The 15,832-nt window shown below is 43.2% G+C and overlaps 1 protein-coding gene across 1 annotated transcript; it reads right to left on the bottom strand.

The window, feature by feature from the left end:
- Positions 1-733: 733 nt before the first annotated feature.
- On the bottom strand, positions 734-15,444 carry PRIM1 (DNA primase subunit 1). Its single transcript, XM_061557426.1, has 13 exons — positions 15,232-15,444; positions 13,240-13,397; positions 12,263-12,369; positions 10,952-11,025; positions 10,248-10,384; positions 9,467-9,531; positions 8,514-8,623; positions 6,229-6,314; positions 5,001-5,136; positions 3,747-3,816; positions 3,192-3,313; positions 1,813-1,911; positions 734-1,132 (listed from the first exon to the last, which is right to left on the bottom strand). Exons 1-13 carry the CDS (start codon positions 15,338-15,340, stop codon positions 1,113-1,115), a joined length of 1,293 nt encoding a protein of 430 aa, XP_061413410.1. The 5' UTR covers positions 15,341-15,444; the 3' UTR covers positions 734-1,112.
- Between the last annotated feature and the right edge of the window lie 388 nt (positions 15,445-15,832).

Here is a 15,832-nt window from a genome sequence, read left to right as displayed (position 1 = left end):
GCACAATTCCTTAGCAATGAAAGAAGCTGCATTCTTGTAGACAGTCTCTTGATTAATTTGTGAGGGACTTCTTTTGGCGCTGGTTGCCAACCTACACAGACCAGGCTGAACCATGTTTGCCTTGAGATCTGAAGGCATTACACATCAAGGCTCAGAAAAGTGCAGACCAAATTTAAGCCGCAAAATCTGTTACTTGATTTTGCTGTTAAAATCATTATTTCACGTAAGGCTCACTGACCTAAGCTACTTTTTTTCAATGGTGATCTGGCCAAAACAGCTGATACTTGAAAGAATATATATTAGGGATGTAAAGAGTCATCCTCCCCACAGTACTTTGATTCACTTTGATGAGGTTGCAATTTGATTTAATAATTAATATTCTGACAAATTTTTTGCATCTTGTTTGAATTGTATCAAACCAATTTCCGTCAGATTTGAGCAGTTTCGCTCACCCATTTGTTTGTTACATTAGCGTAGAAATTTCACGAAGTACAGATAATTCGATACAAGTATCGTGAATGTAATCGTACATTTCGATCAATAAATTGATGCATTATGAAGTATATATATTCATGTTTGAGATTAGACATGCAACTGAAAAGGGGCAATCAAAAAAATCGGAAACTAAAGCGCAAGAACCGTCAAATGTTATTAGGTTTATCCACTTTGAAGGCATTCTATTTCATTCATTCAAGGCAGGACTAACATAAAACATTCCAAAAGTTAGCTAATGAACAGTAAGAAATATACTTTATTGACATAATCCTAAAAATGGGATTCAAAGAAACAGAAATAATGGAATATATACAGATGGTCCACTGCAGTGGAATAATTCGCATACCACTTATTAAAAACTAAACCTGTACGATACAGAGCATATGGGTCAGTACCCAGAAAGAGTTGCAATGCCTTTAGAACAAGCTACCACATGTTTAAGGTTTACCGGAAGGTTAAACAGAGCTGTAAAACAATTCTTTGTCTTGCTGCCACAACTTAACACATCGATAGCAGACGCCGTTTTTGAGGTGCTAATCAGAGAGCCCTTGGGTTGCAGAGCAACATAACAATCCGTGCACTCTTCCCCTCGGCTGAGCCTCCGAGGTCTGGGATGTTTAGAATTCCTTCTTCAGATCTGCAAGAGTGACACACACGGGTGAGAGAGCGTAGGGTCATTGGGTTGTCCGACCCTGTCGCTAACACCAGCCTGCACGCGCTCACCTGTCAAAATGACATATCAAGTGGATTTCATTCCCCCCCTGTCACTTGCGCCCATACGTATTTGTTTTAAACAAAAAAACCTCGCACCTGTGCAGCCAAATATATCTATATTGCAGCTTTGCAGACGTGGGGATTCACTTTGCAGTGAGCACAACTGTATAGCGGACAATGCAACAAAACTCTACAGGCTGGTACGTTTTGTGTAATTGATAACATTTGGCTAAACTCATCCAAATTGCTGGATAAAACCATATTTTGCAACATTGGGGAAATTACACTTGGAAGGCATAGCGCTACGTGCAAACAATTTTGAAGGTCAGGGCTATACAAAAACACAGATACATAACAACCCTTTGGGTCAAGCAGCATGTTGTGGCGTTTCCCCGCTGGAGAGGCGTCGTGCAGTCCTATGTTGATCGTGTGCCCCACCTTCTTAGGTTTTTTCGGTAAAGTCACGTAGGTAAAAAAATTAAATTAATACAATTTAAATTTTTTACCTACGTGACTTTACCGAAAAAAACCTAAGAATATGAATCCTTGCAGTCACGAAAGCTTCAAATCTAGAACGTGTGCCCCACGTTCGGTTGGCTTTACCGCTTTTCTTGAGCAGCTCTCCCTTCCAAGAAGCCTCCAGCTTGTCCACAAATCGCTCGAACACGCGCACGCTCGCCGCCATGCTCGTCCGCTTGTAGTCTGAGTCACATCGAGCATCAGGAACAACGAGCAGAGGGGACTGAGACGAACTCCTGCAGGGCCTGACTCAGCATGACATCCTGTTTGCCTTGTGCATGTGCACACTTGTGGGGCTGGAGCAATGTTTTTCTTTCATTTGTAACGTTTAAATTTAGATAAGACTAGTATAAAGATTAAATGTTTAAAATGTGTTAAAATATCACGAACTAGGCGTGTAAAGGTGTAGAGAATCAACTGCTATTTTTACGCGAAAGGTATGTGCATAAAATCATGCGCGCAATAATTATTTGAATGTATGCAGATATGTTAATGTCATAATTAGGCAAAGATAGAAAGACAAGACAGAAAAAAAGACAAAAAATAATACATTCTTGGATAGAATTGTGACCCCAAATTCCTGACAATTGATAAAATCGCAGGGGAGATTAGTCATTACACATCTGGCGCTAATCCTTATCAACCTTAGCGTTAGTGACGGTGCATGTTAAGTCAATCGATGAGAAATTATTTATTTAAGTCTTTAAGGAATGTATGAGACCCAATTTAGAGGGTTATACAGATTGTCGCCAGCTGCCCTGTGCCACGTGTCATGGTGCTGTGCGCAAGGGGAGATGGGCCACGTGTCATGGTGCTGTGTGTACAGTGAGATGGGCCACGTGTCATGGTGCTGTGTGTACAGTGAGATGGGCCACGTGTCATGGTGCTGTGTGTACAGTGAGATGGGCCACGTGTCATGGTGCTGTGTGTACAGTGAGATGGGCCACGTGTCATGGTGCTGTGTGTACAGTGAGATGGGCCACGTGTCATGGTGCTGTGTGTGCAGTAAGGAGATGGGCCACGTGTCATGGTGCTGTGTGTACAGTGAGATGGGCCACGTGTCATGGTGCTGTGTGTGCATTGAGGAGATGGACCACGTGTCATGGTGCTGTGTGTACAGTGAGATGGGCCACGTGTCATGGTGCTGTGTGTACAGTGAGATGGGCCACGTGTCATGGTGCTGTGTGTGCAGTAAGGAGATGGGCCACGTGTCATGGTGCTGTGTGTACAATGAGATGGGCCACGTGTCATGGTGCTGTGTGTGCATTGAGGAGATGGACCACGTGTCATGTTGCTGTGTGTACAGTGAGAAGATGGGCCATGCGTCGTCGTGCTGTGTACGGTGAAATGGGCCGGGTGAAATGGGCTGTGTGATGTGGTGCTGTGTGTACGGTGAAGAGATGGATCATGTGTTGTGGTGCTGTGTGTACAGGGGAAGGAGTGGACAGTGCAGGAGGTCCTACCCCTGCGCCGCTTGGCTGCCAGATCCCCCGCGCCGCCATCCTTGGCCCTCTCTACCTCCAGCTTGCTCTGCCCCGGGGAGGTCACCGGCTCCACTGCTCGGTCGAGCTCCCGGCAAATCTGGCTAAAAGAAAAGAAAAAAAAAACTCCCCCATATATTTTACTGCAGCACTCATGTATTACAGTAATGATTCTTTATTTAGTCTGGAACACCTCACTGAGTATTAGAATGTTTGAGAAATTGTTTTTAAATGGGAGAACACTTCGAGGATTAAACTCAGAATGGTAGACAGGTCAGCAACACATTTACTCTTCTGCCAGACACTGGTCAACTTAACTAAGCAGCCTGCGAGTTTTGCGCACGTAAGTCTCTTAGTGAACCACCAACCCCACCTCCAAAGTACTGGATAACGGATGGGCGCCACCGTCATCGTCATTGGCATCGCGTGTCCAGAAATTCTGCACACGGCTTCTCTTCTGGTTCAACAAGGGACTTGATTGTACATGCGTACGCACCCAAGTGGCTACACGGTCATTCCCCCCGCCGCTCCACTCACCTAATGGTGGGCACCGTGAAGGGGTCGAACTCATCCACCCTGGCCACGTCGATGGGCACGCAAACCCGGCCTGGCAGCATAAGCACAGAAGATCCGTCAGTAAAAGGTGACGGCCAGAGAAACACCAAGTATCGCAGTAGGCATAGAAATATTCATCCCCCTTGTCATTTGATAAGGCTTCACAATTTGGGGACACGATTCGATTAAAGAATCGATTTTTTTCGGCACATTTGTCCATTATTTGCACTGCATGCACCGTCTCATTTGCAAGGTTTTTGATTGTGATGTCTTTTTTGCCGTTTTAATTTAGCCAAAATAAAAACATTTCCTGAATATAGATTAGTTTTTATTTTAAATATACAACTGCATGAATCGTAGGCATAAAAGTGGGTTTAAAGATAAACGATTGCATGCCGAGGGACCGTCCCATTTTGTTTACAAGTACTCAGCGGACAGTCACACACATTCCTTTTGAATACAGATAGGCCCCATGCACTGAACGCCCTGGCTCATTTTTGTTCTATTCACAGCGAGCAAGGGACATGAAAGTTCCTAAAATCTTTGTTTCAGTTGTTTTTAAACATCTTATCCTGGAGTTGTAATATTACAAGCAGTACTCTTACACTATTCCTGTTCAAGGAACTTGAACTCCGTTTTCAAGGCTTGCATCTTACGGCCTCCATTGACCACAACACTTAACAATGCTGAGCATCGACAAATAAAAGAAGTGGCATCAAGAGGACAACAATGTTCAAAAGACAGGCCTATAACGATTCGCCACGCTGGCAATTTCATGTTTTGTCATGGTTCAAGGGTAAAGATTAAATTACAGACTAAATGTTTTTTATAGCCTGACTACAGTGCCTCTAGTGGCTCTAAGGGTTACATGAATCAGTTACATACAAACAAATCAGAAAACAGTTATACTTTTACAATCCCAATTTCCTACACGTATCCCAAGTGTAAGAAATTAGAATCGATCAATCGATGCATCGTCACGTGCCTAGTTTCAGCATCACCAAACCATGCACAGCATTGCCCTGCGAACGCCTCTCACCGACTGCAGAGTAGCAGTGGTCTCCTCACACAAGACTGCATGCAGCCGTTTTTGCATTGTTATGATCAGCTGACACGCAACTTGGCTGCAAATAACTCACTCTCGTCAGCTGAACTGTGCCCGTGCCCAGTTGGAGACCTGGCTGTAGTGCGCTTTGAAGCGTCCAAAAGACACGAGCTATGCTTAGCGCAGCTCACCGGTCTTGGGGTGGATGCTGAAAGGGCTCTTGAGCAGATGGTTGATGCCTTTGCTGACGTTGACATCAAGGCGGGGGTAGCAATATTGTAGCATCACCTCCGACACGCAGTGCCTTGCCGGTATGTTGCCCCCACCCTGCACCATGACACACATGCCACACCCTGTGACTGCGATGCGGGCCAGCTTCACATCTTTACTCAACAGTGGTGGTGGGCTTTACAAAAAGAAGAAAAGTGCACACAGAATCATGGAGAGAAGCATTCTAGGAATAACACTGAGACACAGACAGAGGAACACATGGATCAGAGAACAAATGCGGGTTAGAGACATCCTGTTGGATGAAAGAGAGCACGTGGGCTTGGGCAGGATGCAGCATGGTTAGAAGGTGGTGATGGCTGGTGGGCAAGACTGGTGACGAATTGGCAGCCAAAATGATGAAGCTTTCCCAAGCGGATGACCATCCCAAAGATGGGTCAATGAATTTAGATCACATGTAGAATAAGCACCCATTGTGGCATTGCAAGACCATGAGGGATGGAGACAATGTGGGGCGGCACCTATTCAGCAGTGGAGTAGCTACAATTAGTATTTCTATTGACTCTCGCATCACATTTTATACCAAGTGTATTACTCGATTCACTCATAAGCATATACATTTTATGCGTTTCACAAACGACTTTAAGTAATGTAGATCTTTAGGCTGACCCAGTGTATACGTTAAATCAGTCAATTTCTGGGTCATCATTTTTTTGGGTCCAATATATGAAAAAAAATGTATTTTCTAAGCATAGAATCAAATACCTTTGTACCAATATTCTATGGGTCCTTCAGTAAAGCCACGTAGATAGAAAAACAATAAAAAATATCACGACGTTTCGATCGCAATACAAGCAATCGTCTTCAGGTGAGAGAATAGTTCAGTCTTTTAGCCCTTCTAGAATACGATACAAATTTACATAGGTCATTGTCACAATTGTGCATATATTTTACACCACTCATGTTTAATAACATTCTTCTTATTGTAGCACTACTTTTTTGCCACTAAATTTTTTGTCTCAATTTTGACAGACAAATAAACAATTCTGATGAATGCTTCAATATATATCTTATCAGCCTTTGTTAATCAGAATTAGAATCAGAATGCCACTATTTATGTACTAGTTCTGCTAGCACATGTGTAATCCATTAGGAGGGTAAAAGGAAATCATCTTGTCTTGTTCAACTCACTTTACTGAATTTCTGTTTTATGACCTCCCAGCGTATGACCGAGTTTGGCTGGATGAGCAGATCTTTCCTCAGCTCTTCCCGCATACGTGCACTGTCGTTAGTCAAGGCTTAACCTCAAGTAAAGATCAAACATCACAGGGTTATATATTTTTTAAAAGCCAGTACCATTGCAGCAAAATAAATTATGAGCTAGTCAAAAATTACAAAGATGTGCAACCATAAACCTGGCTCATACGAAGTTATGCAATCCACTTTGATCCCCACATTGGAAAGAAATTAAGACAGACGGTAAAGTGCTCAAAGCGTTTCCCAACACTGAGCATCACAAAATAATGTGGTTGGCACGACTATTGCTGGGAAACTTATTGCAGCGATAACTCATCTGCCCCCCCCCCTGCCGTGTCAAGGTTCGTCACTGCAATCAAAGTTCATCAAAACAAAGTCTAATCACTCACTGTGAAACAGAAAATAATGACTTGGGCTGAACTGTTGAGGTTAACGCTACTCAGCCTCCAGGTAACACTGGGACATCTTCTTTGTTTCTTTCGGTAAAGTCACGTAGAAGGGAAATAATAAAATAATAAAACATTATTAAATAAAATTCTCACGACGTTGCCGTCCTCTGGCTGCTTGCGTTATGGCCGAAACGTCGTGAGAATTTTATTTTATTATGTTTTATTTTTATTATTTCCCTTCTACGTGACTTTACCGAAAGAACCAATAAGATGAATCCCTGCAGTCACGAAAGCTTTAAATCGAAACACTGGGACAGTGAACAGTAAACGGACATTAACACAACCTTAATATTTGGCATGTAAGCATTCAACCTGCCCCTTCTATGATTCAATCATCACAACTCTATTCAGAGAGTTATTATATTATCGACTCGTTTGAACAGTTTCATGTTTTGTTCTCCATCATCCTAATCACAGTATAACATTAACATATAGTTTTCAGCAAACAGCGAAGCACAATCCAATACTGTACTGTACGACGTTCAAACATCTATGCTTTGTGCTTTCACCAACTCACGCTCACCACTGCGGTGAGGCATGGCTAAAGAAACCTCCGTGACCTGCATGTGAGGAGGCCCTCATCCAGGAGTGCATGGACAAAAGGGTCGTACATGTCCTTTAACACATAATTTTCATAAACCATCGAACTATCGATTTTAAAAGCACTATTTGATGTGTATTGCGGGCATAATAATCTATTTTAATCAGCGAAATTATTAGTCGTTATTCGCCGAATCGATGAATCAATAGATGGGTGGTTGAATATGCACATCAAATCTCAAATTTGTAATCGTATTACTTAGTTTTAACCATCTTTACGTTTTAGAGAGATGGACTTTAATTGATTTAGGCACAATGGCTTCATAAAGGGTTTTGCATCAGGATCGGGGGTCCCAACTCAAACAAGTTAGCGACCACTTGCGCTCGGATTCAGTTGCCCATCGGACGCATGCCAAGTGGTCCGTGCGGCCACAGCGTCGTAGAGAATGTGCAGGCAGCTGGCCCCACGCTGCGGAGACCCGTGTGCGGACACATTTGTTCCACCAAGTCAGAATACCAATGACAGAGTTGAGTCCGACAGCTGTTGCGCTATATTTTTAGTGTAAAACCATCTCTCACACACACACACAACACGACAAATTATAAAGATCACCAGTTCAGCCCAACAGACGCATAATAGGGCACATGCTGTCAGTGAGCGCCTGCAGAGAAGAGAATGGCACACATGAAGACACCGGACCTATCACTGTGCACACCCAGGCCTCCTTTGCCACCACACAAGCTGAAGTTCACATTGTACCCCAGGTGCTCATTTAGGGTTGAGTCAACAATGCACGAGCCTTCCACACACACGCAAAGAAAAGCCGTTTTCTCGGCTGTCGGGGAAAGGGCTGTAAGCGAGCACCTTTTCAAGTTGGAGCGGCACATGGCTGGCGAGTAGGGCCAGCACACCCCACAGATTTGTCCCCCCGGTGCTGATAATTTTACACACTGTGCCAGGAACTTATTTTCGAATGGGTCGACCTAAAGGAAGCCCAGGACCAGTTCACATGTTCTCCATTGATGCTAGCTACAGCCAGGAATCAAACTCAGTTCATTGGGATTGCAGCACAATGCACTAACGGTTACACCACACACGGCCAGAGACAAGCACCCGGCTATGTACTCTCATCTCGCTGCACCCCCCCATAGCAAAAAAATGGAGAAACTGAAGTTTTCCGCCTCACATGCTCAACACGATAACACGGAACGCTGTGTATGAAAGGATATTGTCTGGCAGCAACGCCAACACTTTCTCCCTGGCCTTCTCCGTACCCAGGATGTCCTGCTTTGTAAGGGCATATTCTTCAAAGTACCTCTCCACCACTTGAACTGCAGCGCTGGTCAATACGATAAAATTAAGTGACAAAATCAGTCTGAAATGTACACACATGAATCACTACCATTAACATATTTATCACTTCTACATTTACATGCATATGTATCAAATATATTAAGATCTCACTTGTTAGAGAGATGAATTGCCGTAGGCTATCGCCTGGCTCGAGTAAAGGATGTGAATGATCGCTAAAGAAGAGACTGGTTGTTTGAGCACCCTGTAATTACGGTGTAGCAATCTCGAGGAACTCGACAATCCAGCTCCTGCGATCTCAAGAATGTAAAACACCACATACAGGTGACATTTAATGTTACGCCAACATAGTTTTCATAGTTTACTTCAAAATGTGTATTAAATAATGATTAACTGATACTGAGGGGCGTATGATGACAGCATCATTCAGAAGTGAAAAATAAACCTGTCAGCCCAAATGACTGGCAGTCAAACTTGAATAATATAAATTTCTAAAATTAGAATACAGTGGCTCTGACGGCCATACAAGGAATGCGTAACACGTCGGCATCCAACAGCAAACGGAATGACGCAGTTACAGGAACTTTAAAGTATAATTTGCAAACTTGTAAAATGAACGTTCCTACTAAGGCTGGAATATATTGACTCGTTCAAAAATTTGATGAACTGTTTCGATTCACAATTGCAGCTCAATGAAATAATGATATTTTTATACATTATGATGAAATTAATTGTTACGCTCACGATTTGATGTATCGTTTCACACATATGCCTCAAGACTGTTAAAAATTCTACACGTTCAAAAGAAATAACTTTAAAAGTGGGCATTTACTATTCTTTTAAAGAGTGAGATGTGATGATAAAGCAGTACCTAATGGATGGGTGTACATTGTTATTCTCCCCGAGGTTCACTTTCTTGATCATCCCTTCTCCACCCTGGCAGAACAGACGTTTTAGGTAAAGATGGTTATTGAACCTATACACATAGTCGTCACGCATAAACACGTCAAAAAAGTTAAACCATTTTTATCTAGTTTATTACAGATTTCTGGGAATTAATGGTAAAACGAAATCTACAATAAGAGATAAAGAAAAAACTACATGATAGAGGAAGACTGCAGGTAACACACAAATCATTAGTACAATATTGGTCATTTATATGACCAACTTTAATATTTACTATGTATACAATCTCAGCACGATTAATCTGCTATAGCCACTGCCTTTAAGTTATTTGAATAAATAGTTACGTCCGTGTCCGAGATTGTGTGTGTGTATATGCACATTCACATTTCCAGGCACTATTGATTCACAAATCTTCACAACCGTAACTGCTACAACACAGGATATTCAAAAACCTGTAAGGTATCATGTGGGGAGCCCCCTTCTGTACTTTCGATCGGTGTTAATTTTACTTCGATTTGTGCCCCCTTCACGACCCTGGCTGTGACCCAGTTTGAGAAACCCTGCTGTTATGTTTATCCAGTTGGATGTGAAAATTCTATAGGCGAGCATACCCTATAAAACACAGCCAGGTGCGTGCAAGCATGCACCTTCACACATGTCCAGCCTTACCACCATCACTACCGCACCTACACGTAAACGGAAAGAGAGAGGTGTGCGAGAGACACGGTTCCACATCCGTCACCAACCTTGACAAGGGTGAGGTACTCAGCGATGGCAGAGCGCGCTGGCTGTGAGAGTTTGCGCGCTGCAATGTCGCAGACCCAGCAGTGAACGCCGCGCCGTCCAGAATACACCCAGAGTCGGTGGTCAAACCCAAAGTCCTCTGTGCACGGCAATGCAAGGGAGATGGGGTAGGAAAGTGAGTTAAGAGAGTAAAATAAGAGCGATAAAGCAATACAGTAAAACATTGGATTGCGAGCATAATTCGTTCCGGAAACGTGTTTGTAATCCACAGCACTCGTATATCAAAGCACTCGTATATCAAAGCACTCGTATATCAGTTGTGATCACGTGACGCTCGGCAGACAAAGCGTATACACGTACTACTCGTATTGCAAGACCTCGCTCGTTTATCAAATTAATATTTATTTAACATTTTTGCTCGTCTTGCCAAACACTCGCAGACCAAGTTACTCGCAATTCAAGGTTTTACTGTATAATAGATAAAACAATACAAAGAAGGTAACTACAATATTTTTAAACGTAAGACGAATCTTGAATGCAATCACAACCCCCAATTATGACGAAACCATTGAGGGTGATTCATTAAGATGTCAAAAAAGCAGATAGCAATAGCAATAATTATTGTATTTTTTACATTGCAAATGTGCCAAGTGTAGACGTGTACAGTCTGTGTTGGAGGAATGCAAAGCACTTTCGTGCCCTTTACCTGACAGTGCTCTGTCGATGACTTTAATAGCAATTGTCATCAGCGGCCAACAATTTGGACAGATGTCTGCAGAACTGGTTAAATACACAAGACAGCACATCCATAATTGTATTTTACACACAAATAGCACCAGCGAATTCCTTTAAAAAAACACAAATACACCAATCGTGAACTTAACCGACAGCCCAAAACGAGATCACGTATGCCTCTAGATGCTGAAAAGTTGCTGAAAATATCGACCCTTCAATAAATTAGTTAAAACTGTACCACACCTTCAAAAATGCAGGCAACTTCCTTAAAGTAGCTAAAATTACCCCATTGTAACTATAGAAACTACACCACTTATTGTTATGGGTGAAAAGCTGCATCAATTCATTAATTAAAATCAAATATCCATCTCACATTACATGAATCAAATCGCACACGTAAGAGTTGATGTTTTTAGATTTGTGTATATAGTATGCTATAGCTTCATGTCACCACTGCATGCCGCAAGAGGCAATATCACTCACTATATAATCTATTATTTATTCGAATCACAACAATTAATCGAATCGCCGAGAGGGGTGAATTCTACCCCCATTTATTCTAAGTAGTCAGTTGTTCATAAGATTGATATTTTATCACCTGCGCTGAAATGTTTTTATTTATCCGTGTGAAATGTATATCCGTAATGTTTACTGTATTGTTTGTTCTTGTACAAGCATTGATATTTATTTTAACGTGAGAAAATAAACATTCAAACTAGTTTCGAGGGGCTCTTGTCTGAATATACATCAAGTCTCGCATCTTTGTGGTATTTTTAGCAGCAGCACAGCATGGATATGCTTTAAAAAAATCCCAGTTTTATCCCTAATGTGCAGTAGGCAATCTTGTCATGACACAGAAAAACCATGCAGAAAGTCTGACAGAGCAGTACAACCACCCCAAGTTGGAGGACAGTCAGCAGATGCAGATATCATAGAACTATTTATGAAATCTCAAGTGACCTATTATCCAAGCTAGGGGGGGGGCAACACTTTCCTATCCATGCTGCTATCGAGTAATATTCATTGCATGAGTCAAACCGATAATTTTTTTTATTCTCAATGGTGGAATTTAAACAAATTTATTTAAAAACAAAACGTATTTTTTATGGAGTCGTTAGTAACTGCGCCAAGACCACCAATTCACTACACCGGTGGTTGAAACCCAGACTTTAATACAGGATCTCAACAGCGCCAGCTCAGCACTTTGACCCTTGATCCACTTGGCCACCTCTCACTCATGGAAATTAGTGGCTGTAGGATATCAGTGTATAGAGGGGTTCACCTGCAGCAGGAGCGCACGTCATCATAGTCCGTCATGTCGATATCAAACACCAGCTCCTTCTCCAGTGCCTGGAACGAGCCCATCTTCACAGAGTTGTGCTGGTTGGGCTGGAAATAAAAACACATATTTGGAACATAACACACAATTGTTACCAAGAGGGTATGCATTCTAACAGTTGGAAAGCTTGAATTTAAAACAAATATAGTTGAGTTTACGTTCGTACTTTTTAAAAATAAAAATAAAGTTTCCTGTACGATTTGATTATAAAACTGACAGAAACCAAACAAATCCCACAACTGGAAATTAAATACAATGAGAATGACAGCAGGTGTCCAACGTGGGTCATGAATTCAGGTTTTTGTACCTTCAATACGGTTAAGATTCTAGTGATATTGGGATCTTGTATATTTTTATTGACAGTTGAAAGAATTGTGGTTTAATGGGCATTAAAGCAATCTTTTGGGAAAAGTGATCTGACAAACTACAGCTATGATTAGGACGGTTGGCGACGTACTGTGCGAGAGAAGATTAACATATTTATATATTGTGCTGAAAAACCATTCATTCAACATTCATCCATTACAATTTACTGGTACGTTCACAACAAATGCATGGAAGTATGCACATTTACAAATTTTGCTTATATGTGAATGTTACCTTTATGCAGAGAATACAAATTCGATGAAAATGATGTATTCTTAAATTTAATTGTGGCCTCAAAAAGTAAATATGCATCTAATTTATGGGAAAATTGTTGCATGCCTGGGTCACATAGAAATAAAAAAATCATTCTTATTGCATCTCATTTTTACATCTTGTGTGCACATACTTATTTTTTGTGTCATGTGTACAAATGTGTTCTCAAATATATCATGTGTATCATTTGTATGTTGGATAATCTCCATGAATGTATTGTGGGCGTAGAAATCTATTTTAATCGATGCCTGCTGTAAACCCTGGCTCAAGCGCGTGGCCACCTTGTGCGAGAAGACCGCGCCGATGTCGATCTTGTACGGGACGCACTTTTGGATCTCCTTCTCCATGTCGGCCTGGTTCTGGAAGGACTGGTAGCGCACGTAGATGTCATCCTTCAGCGTGAAGCTGAACTCTCGGTTCACAAAGTAGTTTTTCTCCACTGCGAACACAGACACAACACACATTAAGGTCTTGAAACAGAACAGGTTGCAAAGTAAAAGTCCAAGCGCCACTAATAATTCGTGTATTGTTGAATATATTTTAAGTGAGTACCAGCCTGCCTTATGGACGGGACAATTCATCTTCAAATGACAATCGTTGGTAAAATTAGGTATTTTACGGGGGCCCTAAAGACTCGTTCGACCCCCCACACCCCCACCGTATACTTTGTAAAATAGGTGCAAAACTGGTCCGCCAGGTGGCACCACCGCTCATTGCTATGAACATGGTGAAATCACGTAGTCATGGTAATACGGTTTTATGACATAACTCAAAAGGTCCGTAGGTCGTACACAGCTTATTATCGGCACGGTATGTTCTTGGTTCGTTCTGGTCAAAACGAGCCCATGATCAGCTAAGTACACGACCGAAACGCCTGAAGTGCTATTCTTTGGATCTTTCGGTAAAGTCACGTAGATAGAAAAAAATAAAAGTACATAAAAAAGTGCTGGACAGTAGTGTGCTATTCTGACCGACAAGACATACGGAGAAATGAAGTTTATTGTATAACGAAGAACGCCATTTGAAAAGTCACCCACTGTTAATCCGGGTGTTTCATAAACCTTCAAAGCTCTCGTTGTTGACATTTTATATAATGAAAAATAACCATTAAGGCTGACATTAAAAGTTAGATTCATATTCTTTGGGTCTTTAGGTAAGGCCTCAAAGATAGAAAAATATTTTATTATTTTTTATTATTCTTTTTCTACGTGGCTTTACCGAAAGAACCAAATATTAATTCCTGCAGTCACGAAAGCTTTAAGTCAAGAATGAAAAGTTATGTTTTGAAGGCTCAATGAAACTGCACCGTGTTGCGGTAAAAATACGGACACTTTGTACATCTACCCATGCACGTCTTGTACCTTGTTCCACAACATTTCGTGGTATCTATTCTCGTGCTTTAAGTCTTTAAAAAAATATTGGCTTCATAAGCCCCAAATAGTTTGTCTTCTAAAGAACGTATGCATTCTCACGATTGTGATAACGTGAACATGACAAGAACTCGAACCCCCATTTGAAGCAAAGCTAACATAACGTGAATTTATATAACGGGTGATAGCACGATTTTGTAAACTATGGCAAGAGTGGACTTGTGACGCGCACCCTGGGTAGGTGTTTTGTGTCCTTCCCCCGCACCTCTGATTAGCACGGTTGATAACGTACGGTGCGAAAGATGTTCAACATACAGACACATTCAATGATCTTGCGTACTATCTATCCACTCTGTGCTTCAGCAACCACGACCTCCACGCCGGTGTCTTTCATTGCAAAACCCGCGAGCCATTGGCGGCCCCTAGTGGCCTTTAGTGCGGCCTCCGACAAAGCACAAATGTGAAAACACCGCCACCCCCCATCATTGCTGTCAAACCCCAATGGTTTCAGATGCGTGACGGCCCTCATCACACTGATGTCGTATCGTCGTATCTCTCTACAGCTCAGTGTCTCCCTATCTCTTCTCCGCGTATATATCTCTTTTAGTTTCTACATCGATCTGTGTCTCCACCTGTGCCTCTCGTCACCTCCTACTTTGTCCACCAACACACAAAACCACCCTTATCCCTTTAACACGTATGCTTTCGCGACCAACATTAACCCATAATAAAGATATGTTTGGGTTAGATCGCGTAAATACAAATGTGCCGTTAACCCGCGACACATTTATATTTACGCGAACGAACTCAAACTCATTCAACCCTCTGCCGCCTCGCCCCCGGGGTGCCCTCGGGGCTTCGCGGAGTCCCCGGCAAGTGGTGGCCGGGGGGGGGGTCTCCTACCCCCGCCGTAGTTGAGCCAGCGGTAGTAGGGGCCGTAGGGGAAGAGGCGGCGGTAGTAGACACCGAGGAGGTCGGGCAGCTCGGACGAGTCGTAGGCCTCCGCGATCATCGTGACGGCTCAACTCTCGTCCAAGTCGGGGGGGGTGGGGAGGAGAGGAGACTGCGTCGCGGAGAATTTTGGCGGGAGAAAAATTAAATAAAAAAGCGCGCGAGGAAAGTGACGCCACGTGCCTGACGTCACTTCCGCTTCCGGTTGAGAGGGGGCGGGGTTCGGGAGGCGGCGGATAAAGGGGGGCGGGGGAAGAAGGAGGGCGGGTCGGGAGGCGGCGGGTGGGGGGAGGAGGGGGACAAGGGGGCGGGGGAAGAAGTGGGGCGGGGGATGGAGGGGGGCGGGGGATGGAGGGGGAGGGGGATGGAGGGGGGCGGGGGATGGAGGGGGGCGGGGGAAGCAGGGGGTTGGAGGGGGTGGGGGATGGAGGGGGGCGGGAGAAGGAGGGGGGCGGGGGATGGAGGGGGGCGGGGGATGGAGGGGGGCGGGGGATGGAGGGGGGCGGGGGATGGAGGGGGCCGGGGGAAGGGGGGGAAGGAGGGGGCGGGGCTG

This window comes from Lethenteron reissneri, chromosome 23 (assembly GCF_015708825.2).
Source record: "Lethenteron reissneri isolate LAM-NWPU_2019-01 chromosome 23, ASM1570882v1, whole genome shotgun sequence".
NCBI classification, from domain to species: Eukaryota; Metazoa; Chordata; class Hyperoartia; order Petromyzontiformes; family Petromyzontidae; genus Lethenteron; species Lethenteron reissneri.
This window is presented reverse-complemented; position numbering and strand designations above follow the sequence as displayed.

What these genes read in the sequence shown, in the direction of transcription:
- PRIM1 (XM_061557426.1), bottom strand. Translation starts at nt 15,340, where the DNA reads ATGATCGCGGAGGCCTACGACTCGTCCGAGCTGCCCGACCTCCTCGGT. An exon ending in AATGTACACCCATCCATTAG is followed by an intron (nt 8,624 to 9,466) that starts GTACTGCTTTAT and finishes CGTATTGACCAG; the next exon opens with CGCTGCAGTTCAAGTGGTGG. An exon ending in GTTGGCGTTGCTGCCAGACA is followed by an intron (nt 6,315 to 8,513) that starts ATATCCTTTCAT and finishes ACGACAGTGCAC; the next exon opens with GTATGCGGGAAGAGCTGAGG.